General features: G+C 57.9%; 1 protein-coding gene across 5 annotated transcripts; it reads right to left on the reverse strand.

The window, feature by feature from the left end:
* FLCN (folliculin) lies at nucleotides 1–17,045 on the reverse strand. 5 transcript variants are annotated; one of them, XM_029211759.1, is made up of 12 exons: nucleotides 16,959–17,045; nucleotides 12,621–12,893; nucleotides 11,199–11,345; nucleotides 10,030–10,251; nucleotides 9,029–9,189; nucleotides 7,349–7,440; nucleotides 5,688–5,863; nucleotides 4,175–4,288; nucleotides 3,304–3,427; nucleotides 2,161–2,292; nucleotides 1,941–2,046; nucleotides 1–1,278 (listed from the first exon to the last, which is right to left on the reverse strand). In XM_029211759.1, exons 2-12 carry the CDS (start codon nucleotides 12,867–12,869, stop codon nucleotides 1,077–1,079), a joined length of 1,725 nt encoding a protein of 574 aa, XP_029067592.1. In that variant the 5' UTR covers nucleotides 12,870–12,893; nucleotides 16,959–17,045; the 3' UTR covers nucleotides 1–1,076. The 5 variants fall into 5 exon arrangements, with proteins under 5 accessions (XP_029067592.1, XP_029067593.1, XP_029067594.1 ...); XM_029211760.1 differs by having other exon boundaries at nucleotides 12,621–12,896; nucleotides 16,959–17,009; XM_029211761.1 differs by lacking the exon at nucleotides 16,959–17,045 and adding an exon at nucleotides 16,815–16,888.
* Between the last annotated feature and the right edge of the window lie 1,143 nt (nucleotides 17,046–18,188).

Raw genomic sequence — 18,188 nt, forward strand, 5'->3', positions numbered from 1 at the left:
TAAAAATATATCTTTATTATTTCAACGTTCTTGCATGATACCGATACCTAGTCATATAAACATGGTCTTCCTGTTAAATATAAATTAAACACAAAAAAACTATAAACAAATCAGCAAAATTACTGGAAAATCCTTCCAAACCATGAATCCTTATTAAAAATGTACACAGGAACGATGAACCAGTCTTAAACTACCATACTCTGAAACTTAACTGCAGCCAAATGTAAACGTTTAAAGAAGCAACAGAGGGCAAAGTGATATGGAATAAAACTATGATGGGCTTCTCAACTCTACATCCAGTGAGCCAGGCCAGTCAAATGACTCCATTTGACATTTCAGCAAAGTATTCTCTTTGTGTAAAAAAGATCAGGGCTCGTCCTCAAGCTACAGGGTAATTTCAGAGCAACCACAGAAGAGCATGGCCAGAAGACTTGGTTGTCAGGTAAGTTCAGAACACGAATTCCAGATGATCCAAAGAGGAGGAAAACATCCACTCCACCCCAAAAGGCATTCCCAGAGCCCTAACTTAAAACCAGATTACTAACAATGACTACAGATCAGAACATAACCTGAAAATTCACAAAACTCACATATGCACGCACTCTCTGGAAAACCCTTGCTGAACTTGGTAACAGAAAGGTTCAACCTCAAGAGAGAGTATGACATTGCGGCTAAGATACCCCAGGCGGAGCTGGCCTGACACGTTTCCCTGTAAATTCTGAGATCAGCACCCATGAGAGGCACGAGCTGCACACCTTCCTCACGCTCTTCTCTCCCAGGGGTGCGTGAATGCAGGAGACTGTCACAAGTCTCCCACTGCCCCCTTCAGGGCTGGAGCAATTCAAATAGCTTGCGGGATGGTGCCAAGAACTACACCAGGCCTGCATCCCACACAGAGGGCAAAGTTCAGCCCCAACAGTTTCCACTCCTTACTAGGAAACAGCTTCATGCCAGCAGTTTGGAAAGGGGAGGACAGCCTGAGAACGCCATCAGAGACCTGTGTCCGAGCTCCGCAGCAAGGACGGACGTCACCGCGTCCCAGGAGGCCCACCCAGACACAGTGTCCCGGGACGGGGTCAGCTGCGGGGCTCTGAGGCCATGGGGCTGCGGACCGTGGACAGGAGGTGCGACTTGTACGTCTTGCTCAGGCCTGTCATCCAGAACTTGAGCAGCTTGACGTTGTCCTCCTCAGACGCCCCGAGGATGCTCAGCAGCTTCTGTGTGTCCTCTTTGGGCCGGCTATCCACCTTGGTGAACTTAAAGAGGACCTTCACTTTGCTGTAGAAGACCAAAACCAGACACTCAGCTACCGCAGAACCGTCAGCAGAGTTCTGGTCCTGGGGCCTAAACGGCTTCAAGACCAGCAACGGCTCGGCAGGCACAGCGGGAACTGAGACAGGAGAGGCGGCACAGCAGAGCGGCGACTCGCGCCTGCACCCAGGGTCTCCCGTTTCCCCACCGCTGCTGACGCTGGTGCAGCCAAACAGGAAGATTAAAAAGACAAATGTTCCTCCCATTCATAAAAGGGACAGGTGGCTCCTAAGCTCCACTGTACTGTCTGAAATCAGAACAAGGTTTGACTAATTAAATTTGACAGAAAATTACTAAGAAGGCGGGAAGAAATACAGTAACTTGCTTAATAAGGAGGGAACATCTGCTACCCGACCTTCCAATTCTTAAGTTAACTAAGCATCAAAAATAACTGCCTCCCTTGGAGAGCACAGAGCAGCTTGAGGCTCAGGGGTGCGGGCTCACCTGCTCCAGCTCACCCAGCCAGGTCAGCGCGTGGTGGAGCCCTGCATCTCTCGTCCACACCCCCCTCCCGCAGCAGCCACGGCCTCACCTCTGCCTCTGGCCACAGCTCCTGCTTCTCCCGCTGCCGGCAGCCCAGCCCTCCCCTGAAAGCACGGACTCTAGGGGCCGAGGCGGCACCCGCTTACTTCATCCACTCTTCCTTGAGGCAGACGAGGCACTGGTCGACCACGTCCACCGACAGATTCTGGTTGGTCAAAGCTGCTTCCACTTTACTCAGGATGGTGGGGCCGGCTGGGGACAAGCGGGGCACGGCGGGGGGGTCAGCACGGGGAGGGTGGGGGCGGCCTCAGCACCCCCTCAGCCCGCCCGCCGGGGGGAGAGCAGGCCCTGCTCAGCGGCGCCCACCTCGGTCTGCGGCCACAGCACTCCCACTGGTCACGACAAACTCGTGCTTGCTGAGGGACGGCTCGTCCTCACAGCCGGCCGGCTGCAGGCTGGAGCGGGCGGCCGTGTGCACTTCCACCACCACAGCAAACTCTGCGGAGACACAAGACATGCTGCCCGTCAGGTGCTCTTCACCCCGGGACAAAGCCCCTCCTTTGCAGCTCCCAATCATCTCAGATCATGTGGGGAAAACTCCAGCCTCCTGAGCTGAACACTGGCACCTAAAATCTTCGGTAGCTTGTGAAGAGTTAAGTGTTCACTTTTGACTCAGTTAAACTAATAGCGCACTGTATTATATTACTACAAATTACTGCGCGTACCTCCACTGGCCTAACACTAAACAGCCCTGGGAGAGCGGCCCCGCTACAGCCCATTCTACAGATGGGGAAACAGACTCAGAGAAGCTAAGTGACTTGCACAAGGTCACATGGCTAGCGGTGGTAACAATATCAAGCCCATCTCTGAAACAAGAGCCTGTGTTCTGAACACTGCCTCTTGGACTCATGGCCCAGCCTGGTTGCTGAGAGGGTGACAGCTCTGTGACCAACCTTCCCACCGCTCTCACGGATGTGCCTGGAGGAGGCCTAGACGTGCCGGATGCGGGGATGTGCACCCACAAAGGGATGTGCTGACTCCCGACCCCCCCAGACCAAGAATGAGGGATGCCGACCAGCTTCCCGGCTCTCTGTCTAGAGCAGTAAGCTTGTCAATCAGTCCTGAGGGCGGAGGGGGGCAGAGCAAGGGCCACTGAGCTGATGAGCACCGGGGACAGATTTCAGGCAGATAAACACAGGAGAACGGAGAGGAAGGAAGACCACGAGGCGGACGCTCAGTCCAGCGCCCCCTGAGCCGCCCCAGGGCCCAGGGCTGGGACCCGCCCCACAGAGAACCACACCCCAGTGAGCAGCCCAGCCCAACCCTCACCCATCTTCAAGACAGACACTAGAAGCCAATGCCACGGGGAAAGCTGGTCCTGCAACGTGGGTCTTCCCGCCTGAGGCCAGCAGGCATCGGTCCTCAAACCCACAGCTGAGGTCCAGTCACGTGGTTTCACTTCTGAGCCCTGACGTGCAGGGGCTCAGCCCAGACCGACACGGCACGCACCTGAGGCCAGCACGTGGGGAGGGATCTGCACGTGGGGGCCGAGCCCCAGGAAGTTGCAGCGGTAGGCCTCCTCGTACTGGCTGCTGTAAGGGATGACGCGCACACAGCCCACGGGCAGCATGGTCTGAAGGATGGAACAACCCAGAGCTGAGCACTGCCCCGCCCGAGTCCCTCACCCACACCCCACGAGCCCCCTGCAGCTCGGTCCAGAGCCCTCTCAGCCCAGCCCGCTCTGCAGGGTTAACTCTTCCATCATTCTCCGACTTCACAGATGTTTGTCTCTTCCCTCACCCACCAAAGGGATTCTAAGTTGTCTGAGACATTGTTTCGTCTTGTACCTTCACGGGCCCAGGCAGAGGGCTGGCATGCACACACGCTTAGAGCCGGACCTGGGCCGTGGCACCCCCTACACCTGTGGGACGGAGACAGCACGCCACACATGCACTCCGGCCAGCCCGTCGATCAGGCTCTGTGCAGAGGACCACGTGGGGACCCAGGCCCGCCTCTGTGGCACAGGTGGCTTCTCAAAGGGATGCGGGGCTTGGGGAAGGGCGGATGGGAGAGTGGTCAGTCTGTCAGGACAGCATAGACTCCTCGCTCGAAATGAAAGCCAAAAATGACTTCTTCCTTTTTTTTTTGGCCGCGCTGCGCAGCCTGTGGAATCTTAGTTCCCTGACCAGGGACAGAACCTGGGCCCTCGGCAGTGAAAGCACAGATGAATACCATTTTTAACAGTGGAGAAAAGCACAGATCTTGGATTCAGGCATGAACCTCTGCAACGAGTCTCTGACACATCTTAACAGATTTTTAAAAAACCCACTAGGCCAATACCGTCCTGCCACAAAACACAAAGGAAAGAAGATCCTCTCACCCGAAGAACTTCAAAGGCTGAATGGACAAGGTCTGCGTCTCTACTTTTCCAGATCACCTGGTTCCCCATGAGGACGTGCCAGGCCAGTGTGCGGAAAGACGGGGCACCCAGGACCTGAAAAACAGGGTGCACTGCTTTCTGTCCAGAGGAAGTTATTTGTGTGTTCGTCTAGAAACTTTCTCCATAGAGTGAAGGAAGACGGGCAGGAGAGCGGAAGTCACCTATCTTCTCGGGGAGGCTGGGTGACTTGCCCGAAACCAGGAGGAGGGATGGCCCTGTGCTCACACCTGAAGGTCCGACCCCAGGGCTCTTGTACACTTCAAGATCTTTTCCCCAATTCTATTTTTAAAGATTTGAAGCAGATAAAGTATTAGTTTTTTGCAACATGTACCCTCTCTCTCTACACCCTTAACTTTGGCCTAACCACTTGAGAGAGCGCCAGGGTTATGAGTCTTCAGCACTGAGGGAAAGCTCAGTCTAGATGCCAGCAGCCCAGGGCCGCCCCGCTGAGTGGACCCCCGTCCGGAGCCCCGGCCTCTAACCATGTCCTCTGGGCTGTGAGTCTCTCAATCTAGGGCTTGTGACTTCCTCATCTGTCCTGTTTTTATCCTGCTTTAATCAACTCCAATTAACTCCATGGCACTGACATTTTAGAAGAGCTCAGCCTGTTGTCTTAGGGCTTGTGAACATGGCCAGAAAAAAAGAGGAGGCTGTGACACTGCCTTTTACCAAACCCTACCAGCCCCCAAGGACTCCCACCTCCGGTGGAATTCAAGATCCCCTCCAGCTGTAATCCACATTAGCTGTAACCCACTGTAATCAACAAGGACTGCGGCCAAATCAAGGACGATTTAAATGAATGGTTTTCACCCCAAAGCCCCACAGAACACCTCCTGGTAAACCAGGCTTTACTTCATTTTCCAAAGTAAAAATAACTGTTTTCTGATAGAATTCATGCTCAATGTAAAAGTAAACAGAGAGAGGGTGTACGAAAGGCCAGCCTGCTTTGTGATCTAGCGGTCACTCCCGCTGCCCTCCCCGTGCGGCGAGCAGCCCCGCCCCCGCCCCGCCCCCCGCGGTGCAGGCTCCCGAGGCTCCTAGCGAACAACGGGCCGTTGCTCGGATGCAACTCCTAGGGTCGCACGTTCAGGTTGTTTCCAGTTCTTTGTAAGAAAGGCCACTGTTTTCAATTTGCAAAGCATCTACGCTGTGTGCAAACCAACAATGCTGTTCAATTCCTTTAGAAGGTTCCAGAATGACAAGATTAGAGAGCCATGAGAAGCCAACCGTTGGGCCTTTCTTTAGAGAAACCCCCTCCATCCTCACTGAGCCTGGGGCTAAGGCACCCCAGATGCCCCCTGTCATCTTCAGCCACCCACCAAGAAGGTTCCTGGTCACCCCTGAACACAACAGACCCAAAGAAAAAGGCGTGCTGGATGGAGATGAGCCGGAAGGAGAGGACGGGGCTCTTGTCCCGAGTTTCTGATCCGGGCTCTACCTCTCTACCGCCTACCTGCCTCATGTGCCGAAGGGATTTAAAGACAGAGAGCTTTCGGGGCTGCCAGTTTCCACAGTCTGAGAGCAAGGACGAATCCGCTGGGCACTTGGTCGGCTCCCGCCCCTCGGCCCCCTCTTTCTCCTCCTCTCCAGCCTCAGAGCTGCCCCAGCTTTCCGATTCCTCTTCCAAGTCTGCAAGACAGACAACAAATTCAGTTACGAAATGTGCGTCCCTAGATTCCTTTGCTCTCTGGGTGCAAGTCTTTGCACACGACCACTTCAGCCCAAGGCATCTCGTGGTTAAACCGGCCAGAAGGCTACTGATTTCTGGTTCGGACCAGCTGTCTACACTACCTGCTGCCACTGGAGTCCTGGGGTGGGCCAGGAGTGTTCAGTCTGCTATGTTCTGTCCACTGCCGGTTGGAAAAGTCAAGTCAGCGCTAAGGACGCTAACAGTGTGTGGGCGCTCCCCTAAAGATGTCCACACATTCTGTCCTTTAATCCTCTCGCCTGCCCTGGGTCAGTACTGCTCTCCCCGTCTTACAGAAAGGAGTATCTGCTATCTCAATTCATCGTCACGACAACCCCAGGAATGCAGCATCCTCACTGCACAGCTCGCGTGAAGGGGCCTTGCTGTGCGCACAGAACACACACATCTTGGAGCCCGGAGCTGAGGGCAGGTCTGTACAGGCTGCAGCGTGTGCTCTGAACCCCTATGCTCACCCTGTGACCAAAATACGACCCAAGACGAGACAGTGAGCACCGCACGCCTGCACTCCTCTCCCCCGACGCACTCGGCTCTCCATGCAAATAAATCTCACCAGCAGACTGCCCTTGCCACCGTCACTAACCTAGAAACGTGTCATCGCTCCGATAAATGGTTCCGGGCCAGCCATACCGTGAGGGCGCGGAAGTGGACCACGCTTCTGTCTTCTCCGAGCGAGCCCTGCCCTTGATGAACCCGCCCGCCCTCCCCTTCGCAGGGAAGCCTGCTCAGGTGCAGGTCACCGGACGACAGGAACAAGTTCCAAACAGCTCCAGCTTGTTAAGGTCAATCATTTGCAAAAAGAAGCACGTTGTAGCAGAGGACACACGGGACGCATCGTGAGTCTCGTTCACCCCGCCCCACATTTGAGATCCTGGACCTATGTCACTGAAAATCCAACCATTTCCAAAAGAAAAGCAGACTCCCAGACTCCCCTGGGCAGTTACTTAGAACACCCAGATGTGGAGATCTGATTGCAAACCTGGGGAGGGCCGCCCAGTTACCAGGGGGCTTGGGAACCACCGCCATGATGAAAACCTCGGGTCCAACTAAAGGACAACATTTTACTGTTGAAGAGCAGAGAGCAGGTCCCCATCCAGACAGGCCGAGTAAGTGCTTCTTGTACGATAGGGACACAAGAGCCTCACTCAACCCACCTCTCCAGAGCGACAGCCCCGGGGATTGTCTTTCCCAACCTGCCCGGACAGACTCTTACACGTGACTGTCAGGGAAGATGAGGCAGGAAATCACAATAAAACCACGAAGAGCAAAGGGCGAGCTTTTGTAGACACGGCTCCTGGGGCCCCCTCCACCAGCTATCTCTGCTGGGATGGAGGAGAGGGGAGCTGAGGGCGGGCCGACCCCAGGCCACCGCCGGCAGAGGCTCCCAGCACAGGCACCTCCCAGCTCACCCGCCAGCTGCTCCATCTGGACCAAGGTGTCCTCAGTGGGCGCGCCTTCCAGGAGCTTCTCGGTCAGCCGGCTGCCGCACGCCTTCAGGAGCCTGGGAAACACAGTGCCACCTATGCGGTGTTCTCGCCAAAAGGAAAACTAGACCCGAAGCCAATAAACCCTCCTGAGCTAACGACTGGTTAACAGAAAACATGGGCATAAAAGAACAAGTTGGGTACCACCACGAGGATTCGATCAGCCAGAGGGGTTCCTACAGGACGCACAGCCCAGGCCTCTAACAAACGGCAGGGAGGTTGGGGCAGAGGCACACGAGGCGCTGCTCTAGACTAAGAGGCCTGGCACGACCCGCGCCCTGTGTGGTGGTGCGCTGGTCCCAATGCCAGAGTCAACTCTGAGGCAAAGCAGGAAAAGTGAACTTGGACTGGGCTGGATGATGCTAAGCAATGAGTCCATTTTGTTGCATGTGATAATGGGTTTATGGTTGAAATGATACAACTAAGATTTGCTTTAAAAAACATTCCAGAAAAAAAAAAGTGAAGGACAGATGAAAAAGCAGTGAAATGTCGCTAACTGCTGAAGTAGGAGGGTGTGAAGTTCCTTGTAGTATTATACTTTGGGTCTGTCTGAAATTTTCCCAAATTAAAATAATTCCTAGGGGCTTCCCTGGTGGCACAGCGGTTGAGAGTCCGCCTGCCGATGCAGGGGACACGGGTTCGTGCCCCGGTCCGGGAAGATCCCGCATGCCGCGGAGCGGCTGGGCCCATGAGCCATGGCCGCTGGGCCTGCGCGTCCGGAGCATGTGCTCCGCAACGGGAGAGGCCACAACAGTGAGAGGCCTGTGTAACGCAAAATAATAATAATAATTTCTAAAAGACAAGAGGAACTGTCTGCCGGGTGGGGGAGACAAATATTTTTCTCTCTAGTTTGCAGGTTCTCAGAAGCTGCGCTCTAGGATTACATGTGAGGAACGTCACCCACACCGGGACCTGACTTAGGTGATGCTGCACAGGAATGAGAATCTGGGGAGTCTTTGGAAGGAACATATCCTGCAGTGGGAGGAAGAGAAACAACCTGTGGCCGGAGGACAGACTGTGGTGGTTTCTAAGTGTGTCCACAAATCTGTCGGTACTCCTCCCTTCCAACAGCGGGGCCCGGTCCTCCCCTCCCGCCTAGGCTGAGCTACTTCTAACAACCAGGTGCAGGCAGGGCCCGTGTGCTGCTGAGGCTGGGTCGTGAGAGCCAGCAGAGCCCACCTCGCTCTCCCCGGATCACCCGCATGACCGTGGCGAGCAGAGGCCTCCCGCCCACGGCCAGACCGACCTGCCAGCCCCGAGGGAGCCCAGCCTTCACACGACAGCAGCTCCACCTAAGGACCAGGGCCAGAGCGGCCCAGCTCAGCCCCCGTCTGGGTCCTGACTCACAAGTGCTGTGCAAGACAAGGACTTGCTGCTGCTCACAGAGAGGGAGACCACTGGTCTCGGTCTAGGAACTTCAGCTCAAAATCTCGCTGGGAAGGGAGCTCCGCCTTAACGCGCCTTCCACGCACTCAGAGGCGAGAAGGACTGAACCCAGTTCAGGACTCACGCGTCACAGCACAGACCTGTCAGCAACTGTCCCCCCCAAGCTGGGCACAGTCCGGCCAACGCCCCAGCGGCCACGAGAAGACCGAGTCTGGTTACCAGGCGAAGGAGGTGTGCAGGCACGCCCACAAGCTGTCATCGTTCGTCAAGGACGTCAGCGAGCGGGCAGCGTTGCCGTTCCTTTGGTGCAGGAACGGTGTGAAAGCAGTGTTCATCCTCTGGGCACGCTGTGGGCACCCAAACTGCTCTGCCTCAAACACCTGACACACAAGAGGAAGGGGAAAGACCCTTAACGACAAAAGCAGCCAGCAGCCCAGGCCCCAGTCTGCTCTCTGGGCCAAGAGCAAAGAAGGGCCCCGGGTCTCATCCCAAAGAGAACAGCTTTGTCCCCCCGCTGGATCAGAAGCCACCTGACAAGAGGCTCAGTTAGGAGTCTCTCCTGCGGCCTCCCCGACACCGACTCTCCGGCACGTGACGGGGCTCAGGGGGCATCTGCGCTTTCCAGGCACCCCCGTTTCCAGGCACGGGGGGCTTCCGCTGCTCAGACCCTGTGTGGGCGGGACACGTGACCACTTCCTGCGAGGGGGGAGAGGAGCCCGGCCTCCAGCCCCACCTGTGCACCCCAGCAGGCAACTGGGCAGCAACACCACTCCAGCCTGACCACAGCGCGCAGACCCCTGCTTGCCTGCGATGGACATAAACACGCTGCTGGGGCTTAAGCACTGTTTGTTCCCAGAGCACCACTGGCCTATCCTGGGCGGCCCTGGAGATGCAGGGCTGTGGCTGGAGATGCATGGTAGGTGCAGGTCTGTCACACCACTAGTGGACAGGCTGCTGAAATGATGGTCAGAGGAAGCAGAGACAGCGGGGATCAAACCAGGCCTCTGACTGCAGTAAAGGCAGAGCCAAGCGAGAAGCAAGACAACGACAGACTCGAGAGAGACACTGAAGCCAGCAGGACCGGCTGGCCCCGGGCCTATCGCCGCAACTCCGGCTCCGCGGCGGCCAGGGGACCCCCCCAGGCAGGAACGCTGCCCTGCTCCTGGCCCCTCGCACACAGCCCTCCCTCCCCGCCACCCACTGCCCTGCCTCGGGGCCACCTTGAGCGCCTTGCCCTGGAGCTCGTCGATGATCCCACGGATCTTGCCCAGCAGGAAGGGCCAGGAGTTGATGAGGTAGATGCGGTCCATCATGATGGCGATGATGCTGTACCAGCGCTGGAAGCCCCGGGCCAGGCTGTCCTTGATGAAGAATGTGTGGCTGAACACAAAGCCGTGCTGCTCGTCCCCAAAAAAGATGGGGCCCTCGCGGCCGGGGCACACCTGGGACACAAGGACAGCGCTGCAGGACACCGCCCTCTGCGTGCTGCAGCACTCAAACCCTCCTGCTCACTCTTCTTTCCGCGCTAATTAGTCAGCATCAGTTACAGGGAGAGGGGAAAGGGCAGGGATGAGAAAGGAAAACTCTGCTCATCTCTCTCGTGACCGAACTCCCTAAAGAGAACGTTCGTTACCATGAAACCCAAGGACCAGCAGGTTCGTTAATTTTTCTTACCTTGAGTCATAAATAACCCGTATACAAGTATTACATCTACCCCAGGCTCAGATTTGCCAACATCACTCATCTGGAACATACCAGAGAACTGGCAAGTCAAAACAGCCACTGCAGAGTCCACGTGATAAAAAATCTGCATATGTTATGTGTAGGAGAGAACGTGGGTCTCCCTCACACCACACCCACTCTTACACACAACCCCACCAGACACGATCAGCTGCCCACCGGCAGGGACACAGCCAGGCGGGCACATGGCAGCAGTGAGGACGATCAAGTGGGGCAGTGACAGGAAGTGGGAGCGACTAGACTGTGAACTCTCTGTGACAAAGACACAGAGGCTAAGACACCTCGACAACGGCAGCCACGTGTCTTAGAAACACAGACTCACGCCTCGGTCGGCTAAGAGAGCACGTGATGAGCACTGAGGCTCTGACGTGACAGAGACGACACGAAGGTGACATCTGATGGGAGCCACACACCTACAAACACTTCACACCTTAGCAACACGTCCACGAAGAACGAATAATGAAAGCCTGGTGCTTAAAATGGTAAGTTAGCAACGAACCAGGGTGCAACGTGGCTCACTCCGGGACCTGCCCGGCCGTCTCCGGGCTGCCGTCTGCCTTCCTTCCCGTAACCGACACCGAGCTTGCTCAGGGCGTGCTGGCACGCACGTGAGCGACTCTCGCAGAGGCCCCGGGTCACGGGTGCTCACCTCGCAGCTCAGGCTCCGCACACAGGCCTGGCGGACGATGCTGAAGAGCTGGGGGTGGTTGGGGTGCTGGTGACTGACGTACTTGATCGAGGTCTCCTTGTCATGGCTGATGTACCCGGGATGCCCTGCAGCAAGTGACCGGCAGCCCTGCCCACGAGAAAGAGAAGAAAACCAGTTAGCCAGCAACATGCTTGCTGACTCTTATGCAAATCTCAAGCAGAAAATTCAATCTGTTTTCACATAAGAACAACCGGCTCCTAGAGTTATACTTGACTGAGGATTTCCGTGTTTCCCGAGTAGGAAAGTCAGGATGCACACATCACAAAGGTCGTCAGAGGGCATCGAATCTACTGAACACAGAGGTCACTGGACCTCATCTACTGGCACTTATGCAGCAGGGATCCCGAAGAGCTCTGTACCCATCACCTCACCTAATCCAAGGAGCAAACCTGTGAGACAGTTACCAGGAGAATCCCCACCTCACAGGTGGCAAAACTGAGGCCCGGACCCTCCGTCCTCGATCCGGGCACGACCACTTGGCAGGGACCTCGTGCCAAGGGAGGCTGCCACACTCTGGCACTGGCGTGGCCGCCTGAGAACACATGCTCAGACCCCCTGCCATGGGGAAGGGACCGGACCGGCGGCCCTGGCTGCTGCCCCTCTGAAGCCACTGTCACGTTGGCGCCAATGTTGTGAGCCCCGGTGGCAGCCCCCAACCTGGGACTGCGCACAGAGGCCCTGGAGCCAGCCCCTCCCTGGGCGATGCAGGACGCCTCCCAAGGCCGTTCCAGCTCAAGGACCCGCCCCCAAGGCCCCCACCGCGCAGGCCTCCTTCCTGCCTGCCTCTCCATCACAGGCAGCGGCCGTTCACAGCAGAGGGCCCTCCCCACCTCTGCTCCCCACCCTTGATCCCTCACAATGAATCAGTCAAGCTCGAGCTCAGCGACTGCTTCTCAATGGAACGAAGCTAACACAGCTGGATCGTTGTCCACCCTGTAGTGACAGGTCCAACGCCAGCCTGATTTCCAGTCCCGACCCAGGGCTCCACGTGAAGAAGCGGCCTGGTGCGGGGACCTAACCTTCATCCCCCAGAGCTCACGAAGCGGGCAGGGTGCCCGCGAGGAGGACGCCAGACTGAGCGGACGGGAGCCGAGAAGGCAGCGCATGGACACGAGTGAGCGAGGCGAGGCCGGAAGGGCAGGCCCCACGGTGGTGGCCAGCGTCGGCTGGCAGGGTGGTTTGAACAAGCTAAAGCTGGGACGAAGGGAAAGGACCGGAGGGAAGGAAAGCAGCAAGCGCACACCACACGGCCCACGCCCGTGAGGCCACGCCCACGGCGTGCGGCCTCCTGTCCGCCCCCAGGAGGTCAAGCCCGAGCGCCGGCGGAGAAGAAGCGCCCCCGACGCCCCAGGAGACACTGGCCTCGCACATGTCCGACTTCTTCGGCCCCGGGCTGCTGGACTCCGCGCTGGCCCCTTCCGCCGGGCTGTGGGCACGGAGGCGGCTGCTCATCTGGATGCCGCCCTCCTCCTCCTCAGCGTGCTCGCCCCGGCCGGCGCCGTCCCCGCTCCCCGCCCCTTGCGGAAGCGGGGCGTGCAGGACCTCTGTGCAGAAGAGCGTGCGGGGGCCGTGGAGCTCGCAGAAGTGACAGAGCGCGACGATGGCATTCATGGCGCCCTGGAGGCTGTGCCAGGCCTGCTGGGGAGAGGAGGGAGATGCCATGAGCTGGCCCCAGAACCTGCCGGCTCCGGAGCCCAGCGACCTCTGCTGTCCTCAACGGGCTTCTGTCCAGCAGAGGCAGGTCACCCAGCCAGGCAGCACTGCCCAGCACCCACTCTGGGCCAGCACTGCATCGGCGGCAGGGGACACAAAGCAGACACCGTCCCTGTCCACAAGGAGTTAGGACAAAGAGGAGAGGAAACTTAAGGCGGATCACACAGAAACCCTTCAGTCAGGACTGTGCCGGGAGGGCCACGAGGTGGGCAGATGGGGACGGACACACAGACACACACACACACGCCGCCGCCCTGGGGGCATCTGTTCCATGGACAGCAGTGGAGCGGCTCCCGTGTGCCGGGCGATGTTTCAGGTGATGTGATGCTGCCTCACGGAGCTTACCTTCCAGGAGGGCAGGGACACACGGCACACCGCTTCCCCTAGTGCGGTGACCGCATTAGGGAGACAAGGACAGGGGCCCAGGACAGAAAAACACTAGAGGAGGGGGGATGTAGTTTCGGACAAAAGGACTCCCAGGTGACAGCGGAAGGAACAGAGGGCACCACGGGGGCTGAGGAGGGGCCGTGACGGGGCCTGAATGTCTGCAGAGCCGGGGGGTGAGGGCAGAAGACAAGCAAGAGGTGGATTTTAGGGACCCTTCTAGGCCATGGTAAGACCCTGAACTTTTCTTCAAACATCAGAGAACCTTTGGTGGGTTCTGATGAGAAACACAATAAATTAGAATGTTATTTTAAAAGGTCGTCCTGGCCACTGTGCAGGAGCCAGGGCGGACGCAGGGAAGCGAGCTGGCCTGGGCCAGGGTGGGCGGGGGAAGGCGCTGAGGACCGTCAGAGCGTGAGTGTGTCCCAAAGAGATATGCAGACGCTGCTCACGGGCGGACTGCAGAGAACAAAGAAGGAAGCGGGGGACGTGCGGGTGGCAGAAGACGGCCGAGAGCAGCGCCTACTAAGCCTCCGGTGGAGATGACGATGACAGGCCACGGGAGATGGGAGTGGGGCAGCCAGCGCTGGGGGACCTGGGCCCCAGAGCTCAGGCGTGGGAGGGAGGAAGAGCTGGTCAAGATGACAAAGGAGGACAGGCAGTGAGGCGAAGTCCAGTATCACGCCGGAGACCACGTGAGCAGAATCGCCCCGGAGGAGGGCAGCAGAGGGCGGGGAGGGCGTGGCGGGGACGCAGGAGCACTGCCCTCTGCGGGGAAACCTTAAAGGTGGGGCCTCTGTCCACTAGGCTCCAGCAGGTAGTGGAGGAACAGAGGCGGGACAGTGACCGCCCAGCCGACGTGACACGTGTGACACAGCAGGGCCTGGGAGCCAGGCTAAAGTGGGAACAAGTCTTCTCCAGACCACAGCATCCAAGAGCCACGTGTGGCAGCTCAGATCCGAATTAACGACGATGAAGGGCCCCCTTCCTGTCTCACCAGCCACATGTGGCTCGCGGCCACCATTTTAAAAGGACAGCACAGACCGTGGGAGGGACATTTCTATCACCACAGAAAGTTCTCTTGGACAGCCGTGCTCAAAACAGTGAAGGACAATTTCAGTTACCGACGTCTGACTGCGTAGTGGACACCGGCAGGATCCACTGGAGAACGCCACCCCCCATTACAGAATCAAAGGTCAGACATGCTCTGTGCTCACCCCCTGGTCGGCAGGCGCAGGCCTGAGCGTGGCCTGGCAAGTCAGAGGCACCTGCTCTGGACGCTGAACCCGGGGGACAGAGGAAGGCAGCAGACAGTGTGAACATGCACGGCGGGGGCAGGGAGTCTGTGGAGCGGGTCCCGGGGAGCGGCACCCTCGCCCACTGGGTCCCTCCACGGGCCCTCGAGAGGCCTCCCGCTGGTGGCCACACTTGGAGCCACTTCGCTACGCGCCTGCTCGCTCTGCCACCACCTGATGTCTGCGGTCAACCACTCAGCTGACGTGGGCCGCCCACCTGCCCGCACAGGCTAGTAGGAGCGGCAGAGGCCAACCCAAAGGAGACATCTGGGGGTCGGACAGGGGACAGGAGGGGCAGCTGGAGGCCATGGCGAGCCAGGGCACGGAGGGCTCCCGGAGGGAGCTGGGCAGTGGGACAGAAGACAGTTTAAGACAGGAGGACATTTAGCTGGAAGACCTTGAGCTCCATGGAGATTCTAACAGCAGAGGGCCAGGAGGGCAGGGCCGGTGAGGAAGGCCCTGAACGCCGCCCCCAGCCCTCCAGCGGCTCGCTCCTCGCGCGCGGCCTCTCCCTGCACGCCCCCTGCTCAGAGAGGGCCCTCAGCAGTGCTCACACCCAGCCACCTCTCTCAGCTCCCGACACACAGTGGGCACCAATCTGACGGGGGGTAGACAAGTGAATTTAGGAGCTGCCTGGAGAGAGGACAGTTGTTGCCACAGAAAGGGGGATGCTCGTGGATGATGTCAACACGAACCTCTACACCCAGCAGGACCACACAGCCACCACCCCGCCCAGGTGACAGCCAGCAAGGCCATTTCCAAACGAGTCAGGCACTGCAACGGCGGTCAATACCTCAGCTCTAAGACCTGACGCTTTCTAGGTAAGGAAAAAAATCAGAGCCAATTCTAAGAGCAGTGGGCATGGGAAAAAAAAAAAAAATGCAAGCAGCTTACAGCCGATCTCAAATGAGAACATCACACAGAGGATGTGGTTCTGAGTGGTTCAGCAGGCCACTTGCCTTGTAAGCAGCAAGCGACAGAAAGCCGATGTTGTGGTCAAAGTCTACAGCCATGTTTCATAAAGGAGCCCTTGTGATACAGGTACTTATATTTAAATGTCTATATAAAACATAAGATATTTAAAAATATGAAGTCCTCATCCTTCCTGCTCTTGGTTATAAGGGGGCAGCACCCACATCACGCCCATTTAACCCTTCCGACCACAGGCCCACCCTTACGTGGGAAGGAGAGAGCAGAGGTGATGTTGCTAAGCTACTTCCCGTGGGACAGGCTACTCTTACTTTGCTTTAAATGGGAAGCACTCCTGTCTGACAAGAGTTCTGACTACTGGAATCAGGGGTGCCACAGCCTAGATAAAACTTAGCTCTCCAGACCTGCGCACGCGGAAAAACGTCTGTCTCCAGCCCCGAGCAGCCAGGTGACCTCCGACAGGTCCAAATACCTCTCTCGGCACTAGCCTAAAGCTGAGCCCCACAGGCCTGGGAGGGGACTACGGCCCGTGGCACCCGAACTCGGGCAGCATGAGGCCGGGTCTCCACTCACTCTCGGATTCCAATCTGTCTTTACCGGATGCCCAACAGTCCTTCCTTTCCAACCAGCCTTCCAGAAACCAAGAGGCAAAAACCCTCCCCCGCCCGACAGGCTCAACATTACACCCTGAAGGGTAGGGTCCTGTCCACGCCCCCTCCCATCGCGACAGTGACGTGGGCACGACCCCCTCCCGCGGTGCACCCTGGCCCGGGTCCCTCTACCCCACTGCGGTCCGCCCGAGGACCACGGAAGGTTAAGGATGCGCTGAGCCCGGCAGCTCTCGACCCGCATCACACACGCTGCAGCACCCCGACGGCGGCCCGGCCTCGTGCACGGGGGACAGGCGTGTGACACCCGAAGGTACCGCGGCGTCGCGCCACTGTCACTCAACCACTGGTAACCTGGCGCCTCAGCATGTCCTCTCGGAGACCCGGGTCCCCCGGCCACTCCGAGGGCCCCCGCAGGGCTGCCAAGGACCCCCGCGCTGGGGACCCAGTGCCTCCGGCCGCCGCGACCCACCCCTTCCGCAACCAGGCCGCGCCCGACCGTACCCGCCATGCTGGTCGCCCCCTCAGCTCCAGGGTCGCCGAACCCTGCCACCCCGCCCCTCAGCCCGGCTTCCCCGGCCGGCGGGCTCGGCCCCCCTCGCCCTGGACCGCGCGGCCCGACTGACCGGACAGGCCGGGGACCCGCCCTGGCTCCAAGCTCCAGGTCGCGTCGCGCCGCGCCGCGCCGCGCCCCCCTCCTGGGTCTCCGACCCTCCCCCCCTCCCCACTCTCTCGGCCCCCCTCCGGGTCCGCGAAGTGGCTCTCCTCACCGTGTACCCTCACAGATCCGCCGCGCCCGCCTCGGGGCGCGTGACTCGGCCGGGAGGTACCACCGCCCGGGCCGAGGAGGGGGAGCGGGCCGTCCGACGCCCCCACCCCGCGAGGCGCGCGGAGCCCCACCAGACTCGCAGCCCGGGAAGACAGTACGAGCCCGGCAGCTCCAAAGTCTGGCGGAACGCTGCAGCAGCTGCCCGACCCCCTCCGCCGCCCCAGCCTGTGCCCCCACCGAGAAGCCCGGAGTGGTTCCGCCCGCGCGGGCGGGGACGGCGGAGGAAACCATTCCAGAAGGGGGGGGAAGGATGCTTTAATTAAAAAAAGTTTTTAAAGAGATTTGAGGAAAAATATATCTATCCTAGGACTCCCAGTCCACACCGAAGGAAGAAAGAAAGAGAACGTCGCGACGTTATAAATGACGCTGTAATTCCTTTTGGTTTCACCGTTAGTTTTCATTAAATTTCCGTTGGAACCAGTCTTCGGTGGAACGTGCGGTCAGGGGGCGGGGCGGAAGACGGTCGCCCGGTGACGCACGAACTGCGCGACGCCGGGGAAGGCGGGGTGGGGTGCGCGTGCGCGACTGGCTCCCTCTCCTCCCTACCCAGCAGCGCGTCGTTTTTTAAAAAAAACGTAGTTATCGAGTGATGATCTTCTTGAACCTGGGCGCCTTTTATTCAGGCTGTGTACTTAGAGGTCAGTCCGAAAGCCCTCAGGACGTGATGTGACGTGTCCGAGGGCCGCTGGTTGACTTGCGGGGCCGCTTCTCTATGGCTCGTGAATTTTACTGAGTTTGCCAAATGCTCTTTGAAAGCCTTAGTGGAAAGGTTCCAGAAATGTTTGCAGCCTCCTAGTATGTCTGTGCCTTTCCAACTTGTAAAAGAAAACATTTCCAACAACTGTAATCTTGTTATTTCCCATTTTCTCTTAGTGGTGGTAGTTCTTGAAACATTGGTTAGTCGGGTTTTAAGCCAAGAAAAAAAATTGCTTTTTCATTTTGTAACTTTAATTCCAAGAATTAACTTCCTCAGTTTGTCACTGGAGGACACCATCTTGATCAGATTATCCTTATTTCCATGATGACAGGCTAATGGAGGTCCCAAGTGAAGGAAGGTTTATTCAACCACTGACTTTTTCAATAAAACTCAACGCGCATTCGACGGCAGCTCGACCCCATTTATGCCATTAATATCTTTGCCAGCACCACTTTTGGAGGTGCTTTCTCAAAT

Source organism: Monodon monoceros, unplaced genomic scaffold (assembly GCF_005190385.1).
Source record: "Monodon monoceros isolate NGI ecotype Baffin Bay Population unplaced genomic scaffold, NGI_Narwhal_1 Super_Scaffold_9, whole genome shotgun sequence".
NCBI classification, from domain to species: domain Eukaryota; kingdom Metazoa; phylum Chordata; class Mammalia; order Artiodactyla; family Monodontidae; genus Monodon; species Monodon monoceros.